Source organism: Salmo salar, chromosome 02, assembly GCF_965601325.2.
Source record: "Salmo salar chromosome 02, fSalSal1, whole genome shotgun sequence".
Lineage (NCBI taxonomy): Eukaryota > Metazoa > Chordata > Actinopteri > Salmoniformes > Salmonidae > Salmo > Salmo salar.
The window spans coordinates 81,857,450-81,877,756 of record NC_138292.1 but is presented as its reverse complement, the minus strand read 5'-3'; the positions used below and the strand labels follow the sequence as shown (position 1 = coordinate 81,877,756).

Below are 20,307 nucleotides of genomic sequence, written 5' to 3'. Positions count from 1 at the left end.
ATTTTAGGCTTAGGAGTTAGGTTTAGTTTTAGGGTTAGGTTTAGGGTTAAGGTTTAGTTTCAGGGTTAGGTTTAGTTTTAGTTTTAGGGTTAGGGTTAGGTTTAGTTTTAGGGTTAGGTTTAGGGTTAAGGTTTAGTTTCAGGGTTAGGTTTAGTTTCAGGGTTAGGTTTGGGGTTAAGGTTGAGGTTAGGTTATTTTGATCCCCACAAGGCTAGTCAAACAGACATGTGTGTGTGATAGAAAAATGATGTAGTCACCTTATTTGTTGGATATGTAAGAATTATTTACTTAACAAACAGTAAGATATTTCTGTCCTGCTAACGCTGAGTTTTATGGTGTCCACTCTAGCTCCCTGCAGCTAGTCTGGGTGTCCACTCTAGCTCCCTGCAGCTAGTCTGGGTGTCCTCTCTAGCTCCCTGCAGCTAGTCTGGGTGTCCTCTCTAGCTCCCTGCAGCTAGTCTGGGTGTCCACTCTAGCTCCCTGCAGCTAGTCTGGGTGTCCACTCTAGCTCCCTGCAGCTAGTCTGGGTGTCCACTCTAGCTTCCTGCAGCTAGTCTGGGTGTCTACTCTAGCTCCCTGCAGCTAGTCTGGGTGTCCACTCTAGCTCCCTGCAGCTAGTCTGGGTGTCTACTCTAGCTCCCTGCAGCTAGTCTGGATGTCCTCTCTAGCTCCCTGCAGCTAGTCTGGGTGTCCTCTCTAGCTTCCTGCAGCTAGTCTGGGTGTCCTCTCTAGCTTCCTGCAGCTAGTCTGAGTGTCCTCTCTAGCTTCCTGCAGCTAGTCTGGGTGTCCTCTCTAGCTCCCTGCAGCTAGTCTGGGTGTCCTCTCTAGCTCCCTGCAGGTAGTCTGGGTGTTGAGGACAGGGGTTTTACTAGAGATGGCTTGAAGCTGATAATTGACTGATGTCACGGTGATAAACCAAACAGCCACATTCCAGGCTATGATTAGTGGTGCAGGTGAGACATATGTCTCCGGTCTGATTGAGCCTGCATTCCATAGACAAGATATGGTGTGTTTTAGCTGGGATAGAGAGCAGTAGAACAAAGGCCTCAATGGTCCTTAGACATCCTGGCATCTGGGAAATTAGGCCGGGGTCGGGGGTTAAGATAACGCCAGGGGCAGATAAAGACAGGATGAGCCCAAAGGGGCTTATGGTGCCCCCCAATCTATATGGGGGGGGGGGGGGGGGGGTTGAACCAGCTATGACTGCGCAATCTTGGTCTGAGGTATATAAGGAACAGCATGGTCTGTAAAGGTTAGGTTCTCGGCACAACAGTCCAGACTGGTGGGGTCGACGGATTCATTATTGCAATAATTAATCAATATTAAATAAAGATGATTGGCTGAAGAAATGACCAAGTGTGTGTGTGTTCATGCAAGTGTGTGTGTTCATGCAAGTGTGTGTATGTGTGTGTGTGTGTTCATGCATGTGGGTGTGTGTTCATGCAAGTGTGTGTGTGTGTGTGTGTTCATGCAAGTGTGTGTGTGTGTGTGTGTGTGTGTGTGTGTGTGTGTGTGTGTGTTCATGCATGTGTGTGTCAGTGTGTATTAACCCCTCATGTCCCCCTGTAGGAACGTGATCTCCTCAAGACGTTCCGTATCCCCGTCGACACCTTCGTGACCTACGTGATGACCCTGGAAGACCATTACCATGGCAACGTGGCCTACCACAACAGCCTGCACGCCGCCGACGTCTGCCAGTCCACACATGTCCTCCTCTCCACACCCGCACTAGACGTGAGCCACCTGTAGTGATATATACAGTGATATATACAGCGATATATACAGTGATATATACAGCGATATATACAGTAATATATACAGCGATATATATACAGTGATATATACAGTAATATATACAGTGATATATATATATATACAGTGATATATACAGTAATATATACAGTGATATATATAGTAATATATACAGTGATATATATACAGTAATATATACAGCGATATATATTTAGTTATATATACAATGATATATACAGTAATATATACAGTAATATATACAGTGATATATAGACAGTGATATATATACAGTAATATATACAGAGATATATATATATATATACAGTAATATATACAGTGATATATACAGTAATATATACAGCGATATATACAGTGATAGATACAGTAATATATACAGCGATATATACAGTGATAGATACAGTAATATATACAGCGATATATACAGTGATATATACAGCGCCTCCAGAAAGTATTCAGACCCCTTCACTTTTTAAAAAAAAAACATTTTTCCACATCAATCTACACACAATACCCCATAATGACAAAGCAAAACCTGTTTTTTAGACATTTTTGCTAATTTATTAAAAAAAAATATTAAGTATTCAGACCCTTTACTCAGTTCAAATCAAATCAAATCAAATTTATTTTTATATAGCCCTTCGTACATCAGCTGATATTCTCAAAGTGCTGTACAGAAACCCAGCCTAAAACCCCAAACAGCAAGCAAAGCATGTGAAAGAAGCACGGTGGCTAGGAAAAACTCCCTAGGAAAAACTCCCTAGAAAGGCCAAAAACCTAGGAAGAAACCTAGAGAGGAACCAGGCTATGAGGGGTGGCCAGTCCTCTTCTGGCTGTGCAGGGTGGATATTATAACAGAACATGGTCAAAATGTTAAAATGTTCATAAATGACCAGCATGGTCAAATAATAATAATCATAGTAGTTGTCGAGGGTGCAACAAGCACGTCCGGTGAACAGGTCAGGGTTCCATAGCCGCAGGCAGAACAGTTGAAACTGGAGCAGCAGCACGGCCAGGTGGACTGGGGACAGCAAGGAGTCATCATACCAGGTAGTCCTGAGGCATGGTCCTAGGGCTCAGGTCCTCCGAGAGAAAGACAGAAAGAGAGAAAGAGAGAATTAGAGAGAGCATATTTAAATACACACAGGACACCGGATAAGACAAGAGAAATACTCCAGATGTAACAGACTGACCCTAGCCCCCCGACACATAAACTACTGCAGCATAAATACTGGAGGCTGAGACAGGAGGGATCAGAAGACACTGTGGCCCCATCCGATGATACCCCCGGACAGGGCCAAACAGGCAGGATATAACCCCACCCACTTTGCCAAAGCACAGCCCCCACACCACTAGAGGGATGTCTCCAACCACCAACTTACCGTCCTAAGACAAGGCCGAGTATAGCCCACAACGATCTCCGCCATGGCACAACCCAAGGGGGGGGGGGCAACCCAGACAGGAAGACCACGTCAGTGACTCAACCCACTCAAGTGACGCACCCCTCCCATGGACGGCATGGAAGAACACCAGTAGGCCAGTGACTCAGCCTCTGTAAAAGGGTTAGAGGCAGAGAATCCCAGTGGAAAGAGGGGAACCGGCAAGGCAGAGACAGCAAGGGCGGTTCGTTGCTCCAGCCTTTCCGTTCACCTTCACACTCCTGGGCCAGACTATACTTAATCATAGGACCTACTGAAGAGATAAGTCTTCAGTAAAGACTTAAAGGTTGAGACTGAGTCTGCGTCTCTCACATTGGTAGGCAGACCATTCCATAAAAATGGAGCTCTATAGGAGAAAGCCCTACCTCCAGCCGTTTGCTTAGAAATTCTAGGGACAATTAGGAGGCCTGCGTCTTGTGACCGTAGCGTACGTGTAGGTATGTACGGCAGGACCAAATCGGAAAGATAGGTAGGAGCAAGCCCATGTAATGCTTTGTAGGTTAGCAGTAAAACCTTGAAATCAGCCCTTGCCTTAACAGGAAGCCAGTGTAGGGAGGCTAACACTGGAGTAATATGATCAAATTTTTTGGTTCTAGTCAGGATTCTAGCAGCCGTATTTAGCACTAACTGAAGTTTATTTAGTGCTTTATCCGGGTAGCCGGAAAGTAGAGCATTGCAGTAGTCCAGCCTAGAAGTAACAAAAGCATGGATTAATTTTTCTGCGTCATTTTTGGACGCAGTTCTTTGTTGAAGCACTTTTGGCATCGATTACAGCATCGAGTCTTCTTGGGTATGACGCTACAAGCTTGGCACACCTGTATTTGGGGAGTTTCTCCCATTCTTCTCTGCAGATCCTCTCAAGATCTGTCAGGTTGGATGGGGAGCGTCGCTGCACATCTATTTTCAGGTCTCTCCAGAGATGTTCGATAGTGTTCAAGTCCGGTCTCTGGCTGGGCCACTCAAGGACATTCAGAGACTTGTCCCGTAGCTACTCCAGCGTTATCTTGGCTGTGTGCTTAAGGTTGTTGTCCTGTTGGAAGGTGAACCTTCACCCCAGTCTGAGGTCCTGAGCGCTCTGGAGCAAGTTTTCATCAAGGATCTCTCTGTACTTTGCTCCGTTCATCTTTGCCTTGATCCTGACTAGTCTCCCAGTCCCTGCCGCTGAAAAACATCCCCACAGCATGATGCTGCCACCACCATGCTTCACCGTAGGGATTGTGCCAGGTTTCCCCAAGACGTGACGCTTGGCATTCAGGCCAAAGAGTTTAATCTTGGTTTCATCAGACCAGAGAATCTTGTTTCTCTTTTGGCAAACTCCAAGTGGGATGTCATGACCCTTTTACTGAGGAGTGGCTTCTGTCTGGCCACTTTACCATAAAGGCCTGATTGGTGGAGTGCTGCAGAGATGGTTTTCCTTCTGGAAGGTTCTCCCATCTCCACAGAGGAACTCTGGACGCACTGTCAGTGACCATTGGGTTCTTGGTCACTTCCCTGACCAAGGCCCTTCTCACCTGATTTTTCAGATTGGCCAGGGGGTCAGCACTAGGAAGAGTCTTGGTGGTTCCAAACTTCTTCCATTTAAGAATGATGGAGGCCACTGTGTTCTTGGGGACCTTCAATACTACAGACATTTTTTGGTACCCTTCCCCTGATCTGTGCATCGACACAATCGTGTCTCGGAGCTCAATGGACAATTCCTTCGACCTCACGACTTGGTCTTTGCTCTGACATGCACTGTCTACTGGAACCTTACATAGACAGGTGTGTGTCTTTCCAAATCATGTCCAATCAATTGAATTTACCACAGGTGGACTCCAATCAAGTTGTAGAAACATTTCAAGGATGATCAATGGAAACAGGATGCACCTGAGCTCAATTTCCAAGTATCATAGCAAAGGGACTGAATACTTATGTAAATAAGGTATTTCTGTTTCTATTTTTAATACATTTGCAAAAATTTCTAAGAACCAGTTTTTGCTTTGTCGTTATGGGGTGTTGTGTGTATATTGCTGAGGATTATTATTTTTTTTATCCATTTTAGAGTAAGGCTGTAACGTAACAAAATGTGGAAAAGTCAAGGGGGTCTGAATACGTTCCGAAGGCACTTTTATGCCTGTTAAAAGAAGGCCAAATCATCACTCCCATTAGTGGTGAGCTAGTGGCCCCTCATAATACCATCACTCACATTAGTGGTGAGCTAGTGGCCCCTCATAATACCATCACTCCCATTAGTGGTGAGCTAGTGGCCCCTCATAATACCATCACTCCCATTAGTGGTGAGCTAGTGGGCCCCTCATAATACCATCACTCACATTAGTGGTTAGCTAGTGGCCCCTCATAATACCATCACTCACATTAGTGGTGAGCTAGTGGCCCCTCATAATACCATCACTCCCATTAGTGGTTAGCTAGTGGCCCCTCATAATACCATCACTCACATTAGTGGTGAGCTAGTGGCCCCTCATAATACCATCACTCACATTAGTGGTTAGCTAGTGGCCCCTCATAATACCATCACTCACATTAGTGGTGAGCTAGTGGCCCCTCATAATACCATCACTCACATTAGTGGTGAGCTAGTGGCCCCTCATAATACCATCACTCACATTAGTGGTTAGCTAGTGGCCCCTCATAATACCATCACTCCCATTAGTGGTTAGCTAGTGGCCCCTCATAATACCATCACTCACATTAGTGGTTAGCTAGTGGCCCCTCATAATACCATCACTCACATTAGTGGTTAGCTAGTGGCCCCTCATAATACCATCACTCACATTATTGGTTAGCTAGTGGCACCTCATAATACCATCACTCACATTAGTGGTTAGCTAGTGGTACGTCATAATACCATCACTCACATTAGTGGTTAGCTAGTGGCCCTTCCACCATTAGCTGAAGTTTGTAGAGGCTCTTTAAAGAGAATCAAACCGTACATCAGCGTCTCCTGGCCTTTAAACTTCTTTCAGGGTGAGGATAATATGTTGTATTGTCCCATACACCAGATAGGTGCAGTGAAATGTCTTGTTTTACAGGGTCAGCTATGGTAGTACGGCGCCCCTGGAGCAAATTAAGGTTAAGTGCCTTGATCAAGAGCACACTGACAGATCTTTCACCTTGTCAGCTCGTGTATTCAAACCAGCTGCCTTTCAGTTACTGACCCAATGCTCTAACTGTTAGCTAGGCTACTGACCCAATGCTCTAACTGTTAGCTAGGCTACCTGCTGGTTACTGACCCAATGCTCTAACTGTTAGCTAGGCTACCCCTGCTCCGCGCTGGCTACCTGCGGACGCCCAATGCTCTAACTGCTTAGCTAGGCTACCTGTTGGTTACTAACCCAATGCTCTAACTGCTTGCTAGGTTACCTGCTGGTTACTGACCCAATGCTCTAACTGCTAGCTAGGTTACCTGCTGGTTACTGACCCAATGCTCTAACTGCTTGCTAGGTTACCTGCTGGTTACTGACCCAATGCTCTAACTGCTAGCTAGGTTACTGACCCAATGCTCTAACTGTTAGCTAGGCTACTGACCCAATGCTCTAATTGTTAGCTAGGCTACCTGCTGGTTACTGACCCAATGCTCTAACTGCTAGCGAGGTTACTGACCCAATGCTCTAACTGTTAGCTAGGTTACTGACCCAATGCTCTAACTGCTAGCTAGGTTACTGACCCAATGCTCTAACTGTTAGCTAGGTTACTGACCCAATGCTCTAACTGTAGGCTAGGCTACTGACCCAATGCTCTAACTGCTAGCTAGGCTACTTGCTGGTTACTGACCCAATGCTCTAACTGCTAGCTAGGTTACTGACCCAATGCTCTACCTGCTAGCTAGGTTACCTGCTGGTTACTGACCCAAATGCTCTAACTGTTAGCTAGGTTACTGACCCAATGCTCTAACTGCTAGCTAGGTTACTGACCCAATGCTCTAACTGCTAGCTAGGCTACTGACCCAATGCTCTAACTGCTAGCTAGGCTACCTGCTGGTTACTGACCCAATGCTAGCAGACCCAATGCTCTAACTGCTAGCTAGGCTACTGACCCAATGCTCTAACTGCTAGCTAGGTTACCTGCCACCATCTAACATCAAGTTGTAAAATACTGAACTTTCTCTCTGTCTCTCCCCCCCCTCTCTCCTCCCCTCTCTCTCTCTCTGTCTCTCCATCAGGCTGTGTTTACAGACCTGGAGATCCTAGCAGCTCTGTTTGCTGCAGCCATCCATGATGTGGACCACCCCGGAGTGTCTAACCAGTTCCTCATCAACACCAGTCAGTACACACACACACACACACATACACACAGGCGTGCATAAATGCACACACTCACACGCATATCCATGCACGCACACACACACCTCTCTGTCTCTTGTCTCCTCCATGCCCCATGTTCCTGACCTTCTAACCGCTCATCCTCACACTCTCACCATCTCTCTCTACTCTCTGTTTCTATCACTCTCCTCCCTCCCTCTCTCTATCTCTCTCTCTCTCTCTCTCTCTCTCTCTCTCTCACCATCTCTCTCTACTCTCTGTTTCTATCACTCTCCTCCTCCCTCCCTCTCTCTATCTCTCTCTCTCCTCCCTCCCTCTCTCTCTCTCTCTCTACTCCCTGTCTCTCTCTCTCCCTCCCTCCCTCTCTCTCTCTCTCTCCCTCTCTCTCCCTACCTCCCTCTCTCTCTACTCCCTGTCTCTCTCCCTCCCTCCCTCTCTCTCTCTCCTCCCTCTCTCTCTCTATCACCCTCTCCTCCCTCTCTCTCTCTCTCTCTCTCTCCCTACCTCCCTCTCTCTCTACTCCCTGTCTCTCTCCCTCCCTCCCTCTCTCTCTCTCCTCCCTCTCTCTCTCTATCACTCTCTCCTCCCTCTCTCTCTCTCTCTCTCTCCCTACCTCCCTCTCTCTCTACTCCCTCTCTCTCTCTCCTCCCTCTCTCTCTCTATCACTCTCTCCTCCCTCTCTCTCTCTCTCCCTACCTACCTCCCTCTCTCTCTACTCCCTGTCTCTCTCTCTCCCTCCCTCTCTCTCTCTCCTCCCTCTCTCTCCCTACTTCCCTCTCTCTCTACTCCCTGTCTCTCTCTCCCTCCCTCTCTCTCCATCACTCTCTATCACTCTCTCCTCCCTCTCTCTCTCCCAGACTCTGAGCTGGCTCTCATGTACAATGATGAGTCAGTGTTAGAGAACCATCACTTGGCTGTTGGCTTCAAGCTGCTCCACCTGGAAAACTGTGACATCTTCCAGAACCTGACCAAAAGACAGCGCCAGAGCCTCCGCAAGCTGGTCATCGATATGGTGAGAGACCTGTCATCACAGGCAGCATCCATCATCATCCAATCACAGCAGGGTTTGGAGACAAGAGTGGGAGGGGCAGGAGTGGGAGGGGTCAAAGGTAAATGTTTCTGTGATTTTTGCAACTAAACAGTTTTTTATTTATACATTTTTATTTTTATTTCACCTTTATTTAACCAGGTAGGCTAGTTGAGAACAAGTTGTCATTTACAACTGCGACCTGGCCAAGATAAAGCAAAGCAGTTCGACACATACAACAACACAGAGTTACACATGGAATAAACAAAGTTTCTTTATATTTACACCATCGTCTCATCTCTCGCTCCTCTCCCTTCCTCCTCTCTCTCCCCTTCTCTCCTCTCACACCTTCTTTCTCTCTCACCTCCATCTCTCTATCCCCCTCCTTGCCTCGCTCTCCTCCTCTCCCTCCCTCCCTCCCTCCTCCTCTCCCTCTCCTCCTCTCCCTCCCTCTCTCCCTCCCTCCTCCTCTCCCTCCCTCCTCCTCTCCCTCTCCTCCTCTCCCTCCTCTCTCTCTCCCTCCCTCCCTACCTCTCCCTCCCTCTCTCCTGCTCTCCCTCCTCCCTCCCTCCCTCTCTCCTCTCTCTCCCTCTCTCTCTCTCTCCCTCCCTCCCTCCCTCCCTCCCTCCCTCCCTCCCTCCCTCCCTCCCTCCCTCCCTCCCTCCCTCCTCCCTCCCTCCCTCCCTCTCTCCTGCTCTCCCTCCCTCCCTCCCTCCCTCCCTCCCTCCCGCTCTCCCTCCCTCCCTCCCTCCCTCCCTCCCTCCCTCCCTCCCTCCCTCCCTCCCTCCCTCCCTCCCTCCCTCCCTCCCTCCCTCCCTCCCTCCCTCCCTCCCTACCTCTCCCCTCCCTCTCTCTCCCTCTCTCCTCCCTCTCTCTCCCTCTCCCTCCCTCCCTCCCTACCTCTCCCTCTCCTCCTCTCCCTCCCTCTCTCCTGCTCTCCCTCCTCCCTCTCTCTCTCTCTCTCTCTCTAGGTGTTAGCTACAGACATGTCCAAACACATGACTCTACTAGCTGATCTGAAGACCATGGTGGAGACTAAGAAGGTGACCAGTTCAGGAGTGCTGCTGTTGGACCACTATACAGAACGCATACAGGTAACACCTACAGAAAATACATGAAGATACAGGTAACACCTACAGAAAATACATGACTATACAGGTAACACCTACAGAAAATACATGACTATACAGGTAACACCTACAGAAAATACATGACTATACAGGTAACACCTACAGAAAATACATGACTATACAGGTAACACCTACAGAAAATACATGACTATACAGGTAACACCTACAGAAAATACATGACTATACAGGTAACACCTACAGAAAATACATGACTATACAGGTAACACCTACAGAAAATACATGACTATACAGGTAACACCTACAGAAAATACATGACTATACAGGTAACACCTACAGAAAATACATGACTATACAGGTAACACCTACAGAAAATACATGACTATACAGGTAACACCTACAGAAAATACATGACTATACAGGTAACACCTACAGAAAATACATGACTATACAGGTAACACCTACAGAAAATACATGACTATACAGGTAACACCTACAGAAAATACATGACTATACAGGTAACACCTACAGAAAATACATGACTATACAGGTAACACCTACAGAAAATACATGACTATACAGGTAACACCTACAGAAAATACATGACTATACAGGTAACACCTACAGAAAATACATGACTATACAGGTAACACCTACAGAAAATACATGACTATACAGGTAACACCTACAGAAAATACATGACTATACAGGTAACACCTACAGAAAATACATGACTATACAGGTAACACCTACAGAAAATACATGAAGATACAGGGGAAAACTTCTGACTGCATTATATTGAAATAACAATGCTCATCCTCACCAGAATCCCTTCAGACCCAGGACAGTGCAGCATGGCTGCTGTGTGTTGAATCCCTTCAGACCCAGGACAGTGCAGCATGGCTGCTGTGTGTTGAATCCCTTCAGACCCAGGACAGTGCAGCATGGCTGCTGTGTGTTGAATCCCTTCAGACCCAGGACAGTGCAGCATGGTTGCTGTGTGTTGAATCCCTTCAGACCCAGGACAGTGCAGCATTGCTGCTGTGTGTTGAATCCCTTCAGACCCAGGACAGTGCAGCATGGTTGCTGTGTGTTGAATCCCTTCAGACCCAGGACAGTGCAGCATGGTTGCTGTGTGTTGAATCCCTTCAGACCCAGGACAGTGCAGCATTGCTGCTGTGTGTTGAATCCCTTCAGACCCAGGACAGTGCAGCATGGTTGCTGTGTGTTGAATCCCTTCAGACCCAGGACAGTGCAGCATGGCTGCTGTGTGTTGAATCCCTTTAGACCCAGGACAGTGCAGAATGGTTGCTGTGTGTTGAATCCCTTCAGACCCAGGACAGTGCAGCATGGCTGCTGTGTGTTGAATCCCTTCAGACCCAGGACAGTGCAGCATGGTTGCTGTGTGTTGAATTCCTTCAGACCCAGGACAGTGCCGCATGGCTGCTGTGTTGAATCCCTTCAGACCCAGGACATCTGGCTGCTGTGTGTTGAATCCCTTCAGACCCAGGACAGTGCAGCATGGCTGCTGTGTTGAATCCCTTCAGACCCAGGACAGTGCAGCATGGCTGCTGTGTGTTGAATCCCTTCAGACCCAGGACAGTGCAGCATGGCTGCTGTGTTGAATCCCTTCAGACCCAGGACAGTGCAGCATGGCTGCTGTGTTGAATCCCTTCAGACCCAGGACAGTGCAGCATGGCTGCTGTGTTGAATCCCTTCAGACCCAGGACAGTGCAGCATGGCTGCTGTGTGTTGAATCCCTTCAGACCCAGGACAGTGTCTCTATCTAAAACAGCGTCAACATGTTTAACACTGGGGGGGGTGTCTCTTCCTCTCTGTAGGTCCTGAGGAACATGGTTCACTGTGCAGACCTCAGCAACCCCACCAAGCCACTGGGTGTGTATCGCCAGTGGACTGAACGCATCATGGAAGAGTTCTCCAGACAGGGAGACAAGGAGAGAGACAAGGGCTTGGAGATCAGCCCCATGTGTGACAAACACACTGCCTCGGTGGAGAAGAGCCAGGTCTCTCACACACACACACACACACACACACACACACACACACACACCACACACACACACCACACACACACACACACACACACACACACACACACACACACACACACACACACACACACACACACACACACACACAGAATACACTCTTTCAAACACACACACACACACACAGAATACACACTTTCAAACACACACACACAGAATACACACTTTCAAACACACACACACACGCAGAATACACACTTTCAAACACACACACACAGAATACACACTTTCAAACACACACACAGAATACACACTTTCAAACACACACACACACACACACACACAGAATACACACTTTCAAACACACACACACACACACAACACACACACACACACACACACACACACACACACACACACACAGAGAATACACACTTTCAAACACACACACACACACACACAGAATACACACTTTCAAACACACACACACACAGAATACACACTTTCAAACACACACACACACACACACACACACACACACACACACACACACACACACACACACACACACACACACACACACACACAGAATACACACTTTCAAACACACACACACACAGAATACACACTTTCAAACACACACACACACACACACAGAATACACACTTTCAAACACACACACACACACACACACACACACACACAGAATACACACTTTCAAACACACACACACAGAATACACACTTTCAAACACACACACACACACACAGAATACACACTTTCAAACACACACACACACACACACACAGAATACACACTTTCAAACACACACACGCAGAATAACATTTTCAAACACGCTATCTCCTTCTTCCTCTTCAAAAGCACTGATTAGAGCGACAGTTAGGCAGTTAGGCAATTACAGTGGTGGGCCAATAACTGAAAGGTCACTAGTTCAAATCTTCAAGCAGACAAGGTGAAAATATGTTAGTGTGCCTCTCTCTCTCCCTCCTTCTCTCCCTTTCTCCCTCTCTCTCCCTCCCTCTCTCCCTCTCTCTCTCTTCATCTCCCTTTCTCTCCCTTTCCCTGTCTCCTTCTCTCCCTTTCTCCCCCTTGCTCTCTCTCCCTTCTTCTCTTTCTGTCTTTCTCGCCCTCCCTCTCTTCCCCTTTCTCCCTCTCTCTCTCCCTTTCTCTCCCCCTCTCTCCCTCCCTTTCTCTCTCTGACTCCAGGTGGGTTTCATAGACTACATAGTCCACCCTCTGTGGGAGACGTGGGGTGATCTGGTCCACCCTGATGCCCAGGACCTGCTGGACACGTTGGAGGAGAACAGAGACTGGTACCAGTCCACCATGCCTCAGAGCCCCTCTCCTCCCTACGACAAACACCTGCTCACCGACCGCTTCCAGGTAACACACACACACATACACACGCACGCAAAGGATGATCTATTAATGAACTATTACTGTAGAAAACCAGTTGGTGGTGCTCTTTATCAATGACCATCTATATAAGTAACTATCAATCTACTGTCTTCTCTTTATCAATGACCATCTATATAACTAACTATCAATCTACTGTCTTCTCTTTATCAATGACCATCTATATAACTAACTATCAATCTACTGTCTTCTCTTTATCAATGACCATCTATATAAGTAACTATCAATCTACTGTCTTCTCTTTATCAATGACCATCTATATAAGTAACTATCAATCTACTGTCTTCTCTTTATCAATGACCATCTATATAAGTAACTATCAATCTACTGTCTTCTCTTTATCAATGACCATCTATATAACTAACTATCAATCTACTGTCTTCTCTTTATCAATGACCATCTATATAAGTAACTATCAATCTACTGTCTTCTCTTTATCAATGACCATCTATATAACTAACTATCAATCTACTGTCTTCTCTTTATCAATGACCATCTATATAAGTAACTATCAATCTACTGTCTTCTCTTTATCAATGACCATCTATATAACTAACTATCAATCTACTGTCTTCTCTTTATCAATGACCATCTATATAACTAACTATCAATCTACTGTCTTCTCTTTATCAATGACCATCTATATAAGTAACTATCAATCTACTGTCTTCTCTTTATCAATGACCATCTATATAAGTAACTATCAATCTACTGTCTTCTCTTTATCAATGACCATCTATATAAGTAACTATCAATCTACTGTCTTCTCTTTATCAATGACCATCTATATAAGTAACTATCAATCTACTGTCTTCTCTTTATCAATGACCATCTATATAACTAACTATCAATCTACTGTCTTCTCTTTATCAATGACCATCTATATAAGTAACTATCAATCTACTGTCTTCTCTTTATTCTCCCAGTTTGAGCTGGCACTGGAAGATGTGGAGCCCAACCACAACCACATACAACAACCCAACGGGTCCAACCACATAGTCAGACAGGAGAACGGAAACCAAGACCATTCAAAGGAGGACCATGTTGAAGAGGAGGAGGACCATTTTGAAGAGGTGGAGGAGAACCATGTTGAAGGGGAGGAGGAGGACCATGTTGAAGAGGAGGAGGACCATTTTGAAGAGGTGGAGGAGAACCATGTTGAAGAGGTGGAGGAGAACCATGTTGAAGAGGTGGAGGAGAACCATGTTGAAGAGGTGGAGGAGGACCATGTTGAAGAGGAGGAGGACCATGTTGAAGAGGTGGAGGAGGACCATGTTGAAGAGGTGGAGGACCATGTTGAAGAGGTGGAGGAGGACCATGTTGAAGGGGAGGAGGAGGACCATGTTGAAGAGGTGGAGGAGAACCATGTTGAAGAGGTGGAGGAGAACCATGTTGAAGAGGTGGAGGAGAACCATGTTGAAGGGGAGGAGGAGGACCATGTTGAAGAGGAGGAGGACCATTTTGAAGAGGTGGAGGAGAACCATGTTGAAGAGGTGGAGGAGAACCATGTTGAAGAGGTGGAGGAGAACCATGTTGAAGAGGTGGAGGAGGACCATGTTGAAGAGGAGGAGGACCACGTTGAAGAGGTGGAGGAGGACCATGTTGAAGAGGTGGAGGACCATGTTGAAGAGGTGGAGGAGGACCATGTTGAAGGGGAGGAGGAGGACCATGTTGAAGAGGTGGAGGAGAACCATGTTGAAGAGGTGGAGGAGAACCATGTTGAAGAGGAGGAGGACCATGTTGAAGAGGAGGAGGACCATGTTGAAGAGGTGGAGGAGAACCATGTTGAAGAGGTGGAGGAGAACCATGTTGAAGAGGAGGAGGAGGAGAACCATGTGGAGGAGAAGGAGGAGGACCATGTTGAAGGGGAGGAGGAGGACCATGTTGAAGGGGAGGAGGAGGAGGACCATGTTGAAGAGGAGGAGGAGGAGGAGGACCATGTTGAAGAGGTGGAGGAGAACCATGTTGAAGAGGAGGAGGACCATGTTGAAGAGGTGGAGGAGAACCATGTTGAAGTGGTGGAGGAGAACCATGTTGAAGAGGAGGAGGACCATGTTGAAGAGGTGGAGGAGGACCATGTTGAAGAGGTGGAGGAGAAGGACCATGTTGAAGAGGTGGAGGTGGAGGACCATGTGGAGGAGAAGGACCATGTTGAAGAGGAGGAGGACCATGTTGAAGGGGAGGAGGAGGAGGACCATGTTGAAGAGGTGGAGGAAGAAGATAGAGGAGAGAAGGATGTCAAAGAAAATGGAGATGTGGAGAACCAAAATGGAGAACGAGACTATGTTGGGAAGGAGCAGGAGGAAGGAGAAGAGAGGGAGGAGGAAGGAAGAGGAGAAGAGAAACGGGAGGAGGAAGGTGAAGACGAGGAGGAGGAGAAAGAAGGAGAGGAACAGGGGGAGGAAGAAGGAGAGGAGGGGGAGAAAGAAGAGGAGGAGGAGGAGGAGGAGGAGAAAGGAGAGCAGTGGGAGAAAGAAGAGGAGGATGAGGAGAAAGAAGAGGAGGATGAGGAGAAAGAAGGAGAGGAGGGGGAGAAAGAAGAGGAGGAGGAGAAAGAAGGAGGAGAATGAAAGAGAGGAAAAGGAGGAAGGAGATGAGAAAGAGGAAAGTTAGTTGGAAATGAGGAGATCAAAAAAAGAAGAATAGATAAAAGAGAGGAGAGAAGCTAAATCAGACCCAATGGAGGAGAGATGGAGAAAGAGGAGGAAAGATGAGGAAGAGAGGTGGAGGAAGAGGAGGAGAGATGGAGGAAGAGGAGGAGAGATGGAGGAAGAGGTGGAGAGATGGAAGAGAGGTGTAGGAAGAGGAGGAGATGGAGGAGGAAAGATGGAGGAAGAGAGGTGGGGGAAGAGGAGGAGAGATGGAGGAAGAGGAGGAGAGATGGAGGAAGAGAGGTGGAGGAAGAGGAGGAGAGATGGAGGAAGAGGTGGACTATAGACCCAGTAAAGGTCTGGATGGACAGAGATGGAGGAAGAGGAGGACTAGAAAGGACTCATAATGACAGCGCCTCCACTTCCACCTCCAGTTCTCTGTGTTTACAGGGTAAGCTATGAGCACTACCTCCTGGGCCATTAAGACCTGGACCCCTTGGCAGAGGCTCTACCTGTTACAGAACAGGGTGGTTACTGTACAACAGTACTGTATAACAGAACAGGGTGGTTACTGTACAACAGTACTGTATTACAGAACAGGGTGGTTACTGTACAACAGTACTGTATAACAGAACAGGGTGGTTACTGTACAACAGTACTGTATAACAGAACAGGGTGGTTACTGTACAACAGTACTGTATAACAGAACAGGGTGGTTACTGTACAACAGTACTGTATAACAGAACAGGGTGGTTACTGTACAACAGTACTGTATTACAGAACAGGGCACCTGGCTGAACTGTGGGACAAACAGAGGTTTGTGTTGCAGGTGTGAGGTTGCTAGCTAGTAAACATTATCCCACCGTGGAACAAAGTGATGTCACTTGCCCTGACACCTGAGGCAGTGTCTGCCTCGCCCAACCAAGGCCATGGGCTGTGTCCCAAATGGCAACCTATTCCCTATATACTGTACAAAGGGCTCTGGTCAAAAGTAGTGCACTACATAGGGAATAGGTTGCCATTTGGAATACAGTCGTTCAGTCTTCATGACCTATAGCCTTTGTACATGGACCACTGCCACCAGGGGGAACCTTCTTTTAACAGCTCTTTTGTAGCACTACAGACTATTAAGACTGTAACACACACTGTAACACACAGTCACCCACCGGCCAGCACATGCAAAACAATAAACAATGCTCTTTCGGACTCCATTGGACTATTAAACATGGAGAAGGGTGAAGTTGCCCCTAGAAACTGATCTTGATTCAGTTTAACATTGTCCCCCACTAATGGTTAAGGTTAGGATTGGGGGAGGGGGAAGCTGATCCTAGATCTGTACCTAGGGGATTCTGGAGCAAGAACACACTGGAACACTTTGAATACTTTATTTGGATCCACAGTCTGAGCATCAAGAAAGAAAATAACCCAATATAGAGATCAAAGGTCACATTGATTCATACCATCATAGAGATGTTAAGAGATCACAACATTGTATCTGTCCCATTATGGCGTCTGTGAGCGCACAGGCACCACCACTGTGGCCATCTCCATTTTGAAGTAGTTCATTTTCTTATTTTACTACTTCTATGAGTTGGTAAACAAACTGGAAGGGTGCATACTACCACCTGGAGTGTGTTATTTAAACAGGTATAAAGCCAAGGTTGGCAATTCACTGCCACCTGCAGTTATGGAATGTTTGCTCACCAGTATAATTCATTGGCTGATGACCTCGATGGAATTATGTGATCCTTCCTTAACCCACAGGAAGTCCCACCCAGTTGACTACTTCAAAATGGTGAAAGTCCTCAATGTTACTGCCCATGTTAAAACAGGCTTTTGGGCACACTAAAATAGATAGATAGTCTTCTATCTATCTTGATGGGACTTATAGGCTGTCTCCCAATGGGCCCTGGTCAAAAGAAGTTCACTACATAGAGAATAGGGTGCCATTCTGGTCAAAAGAAGGGCACTACATAAGGAATAGGGTGCCATTTGGGACTCAGACATGGACATACAGGTGTTGGTGTATGTATATTTCATATCTAAGAGACATTTGTAACCCAAGACTCGTCTGGAGCTGCATTCAACTGGTCTATTTTTCTTCCATTTTTGTCGGAATTGAAAAAGAAAATGCAAAAAGAGAGGAACCTTATGTACCCTGATGTCACAGCCCATCCTTTACCCTGAGGTCACAGCCCATCCTTTACCCTGAGGTCACAGCCCATCCTTTACCCTGAGGTCACAGCCTATCCTTTACCCTGAGGTCACAGCCCATCCTTTACCCTGAGGTCATTGTCCATCCTTTACCCTGAGGTCACAGCCCATCCTTTACCCTGAGGTCACAGCCCATCCTTTACCCTGAGGTCACAGCCCATCCTTTACCCTGAGGTCACAGCCCATCCTTTACCCTGAGGTCACAGCCCATCCTTTACCCTGAGGTCACAGCCCATCCTTTACCCTGAGGTCACAGCCCATCCTTTACCCTGAGGTCACAGCCCATCCTTTACCCTGAGGTCACAGCCCATCCTTTACCCTGAGGTCACAGCCCATCCTTTACCCTGAGGTCACAGCCCATCCTTTACCCTGAGGTCACAGCCCATCCTTTACCCTGAGGTCACAGCCCATCCTTTACCCTGATGTCACAGCCCATCCTTTACCCTGAGGTCACAGCCCATCATTACCCTGTTGTCACAGCCCATCATTTACCCTGAGGTCACAGCCCATCCTTTACCATGAGGTCACAGCCCATCCTCATGAGGTCACAGCCCATCCTCATGAGGTCACAGCCCATCCTTTACCCTGAGGTCACAGCCCATCCTTTACCCTGAGGTCACAGCCCATCCTTTACCCTGAGGTCACAGCCCATCCTTTACCCTGAGGTCACAGCCCATCCTTTACCCTGAGGTCACAGCCCATCTTTTACCCTGAGGTCACAGCCCATCCTTTACCCTGAGGTCACTGTCCATCCTTTACCCTGAGGTCACAGCCCATCCTTTACCCTGAGGTCACAGCCCATCCTTTACCCTGAGGTCACAGCCCATCCTTTACCCTGAGGTCACAGCCCATCCTTTACCCTGAGGTCACAGCCCATCCTTTACCCTGAGGTCATTGTCCATCCTTTACCCTGAGGTCACAGCCCATCCTTTACCCTGAGGTCACTGTCCATCCTTTACCCTGAGGTCATTGTCCATCCTTTACCCTGAGGTCATTGTCCATCCTTTACCCTGAGGTCATGGTCCATCCTTTACCCTGAGGTCACTGTCCATCCTTTACCCTGAGGTCACAGCCCATCCTTTACCCTGAGGTCATAGCCCATCCTTTACCATGAGGTCATGGTCCATCCTTTACCCTGAGGTCACGGTCCATCCTTTACCCTGAGGTCACGGCCCATCCTTTACCCTGAGGTCATGGTCCATCCTTTACCCTGAGTTCATGGTCCATCCTTTACCCTGAGGTCATTGTCCATCCTTTACCCTGAGGTCATTGTCCATCCTTTACCCTGAGGTCACTGTCCATCCTTTACCCTGAGGTCACGGCCCATCCTTTACCCTGAGGTCACAGCCCATCCTTTACCCTGAGGTCACGGTCCATCCTTTACCCTGAGGTCACTGTCCATCCTTTACCCTGAGGTCATGGTCCATCCTTTACCCTGAGGTCATTGTCCATCCTTTACCCTGAGGTCATGGTCCATCCTTTACCCTGAGGTCATGGTCCATCCTTTACCCTGAGGTCATTGTCCATCCTTTACCCTGAGGTCACGGCCCATCCTTTACCCTGAGGTCACAGCCCATCCTTTACCCTGAGGTCACAGCCCATCCTTTACCCTGAGGTCATGGTCCATCCTTTACCCTGAGGTCATGGTCCATCCTTTACCCTGAGGTCATGGTCCATCCTTTACCCTGAGGTCATGGTCCATCCTTTACCCTGAGGTCATGGTCCATCCTTTACCCTGAGGTCATGGTCCATCCTTTACACTGGGCTCAAGTTTGCCACTTTCCTCTAAAGCAATGCACTGTGAGACCAGGGTTGGGTTAGAGAGTGATTGCATCCCAAATGGCATCCGATTTCCTATATATGGTCAAAAGTAGTGCACTACAGAGCATAGAGAATAGGGTGTAATTTGGGACGCAGCCAGGGTCTTCCACCCCATCTGTTGTTGTTTTGTAAATCTGTATTTGGCACTTTATCAGACGGACCCACCCTGCTGCATATCTGCATAAAATATTTAACAATAAATATGTCTGCTAAATGAGTCAAATGTAAATGTAGATAAAATAACTGACTGTGATCAGATCTTCCCGGGGTGTGTACCAATATTAAGTGTACACTCATACACTGGTTCACTACTTCCCACCAATCTCAAAGCATTGTATTGGTGGAGGCAAGTCATTTCCTTTCAAATCAGTGAAGGGAAATGAACAAGTGCAACACGTTGGGAGGAAGGAGAGACCATTGGCAAATACAGTCATGGATGAATTGTTTGGATGAAAAAGCTCAGTGGACAGAGCTTAGTGACAGGCCAGTGTGCAGGGTTTACAGGGAGAGTCAAATAAGAAAAGGCCTTACGGGTGGTAAGATGGAGGGCATTACACACGGGTTGTGACCCACATGGTTGCCAGTTTGAATCCCAGTTGTGACTTGTTTTCCAACCTGAACGAATCACCTTTCTAATCTACTGACGTTC

The 20,307-nt window shown here is 47.3% G+C and overlaps 1 protein-coding gene across 1 annotated transcript in view; it reads left to right on the top strand.

Moving 5' to 3' along the window:
* Nucleotides 1-19,875, top strand: part of LOC106593952 (3',5'-cyclic-AMP phosphodiesterase 4B) — a 35,507-nt gene extending 15,632 nt beyond the window's left edge. The window contains exons 11-17 of the mRNA XM_082967561.1: nucleotides 1,570-1,734; nucleotides 7,372-7,471; nucleotides 8,329-8,483; nucleotides 9,470-9,592; nucleotides 11,428-11,610; nucleotides 12,823-12,999; nucleotides 13,959-19,875. Of these exons, the coding sequence (XP_082823687.1) occupies nucleotides 1,570-1,734; nucleotides 7,372-7,471; nucleotides 8,329-8,483; nucleotides 9,470-9,592; nucleotides 11,428-11,610; nucleotides 12,823-12,999; nucleotides 13,959-15,602 (2,547 nt within the window). The 3' untranslated portion in view covers nucleotides 15,603-19,875. The remainder of the gene's footprint in view (nucleotides 1-1,569; nucleotides 1,735-7,371; nucleotides 7,472-8,328; nucleotides 8,484-9,469; nucleotides 9,593-11,427; nucleotides 11,611-12,822; nucleotides 13,000-13,958) is intronic.
* Nucleotides 19,876-20,307: the final 432 nt, after the last annotated feature.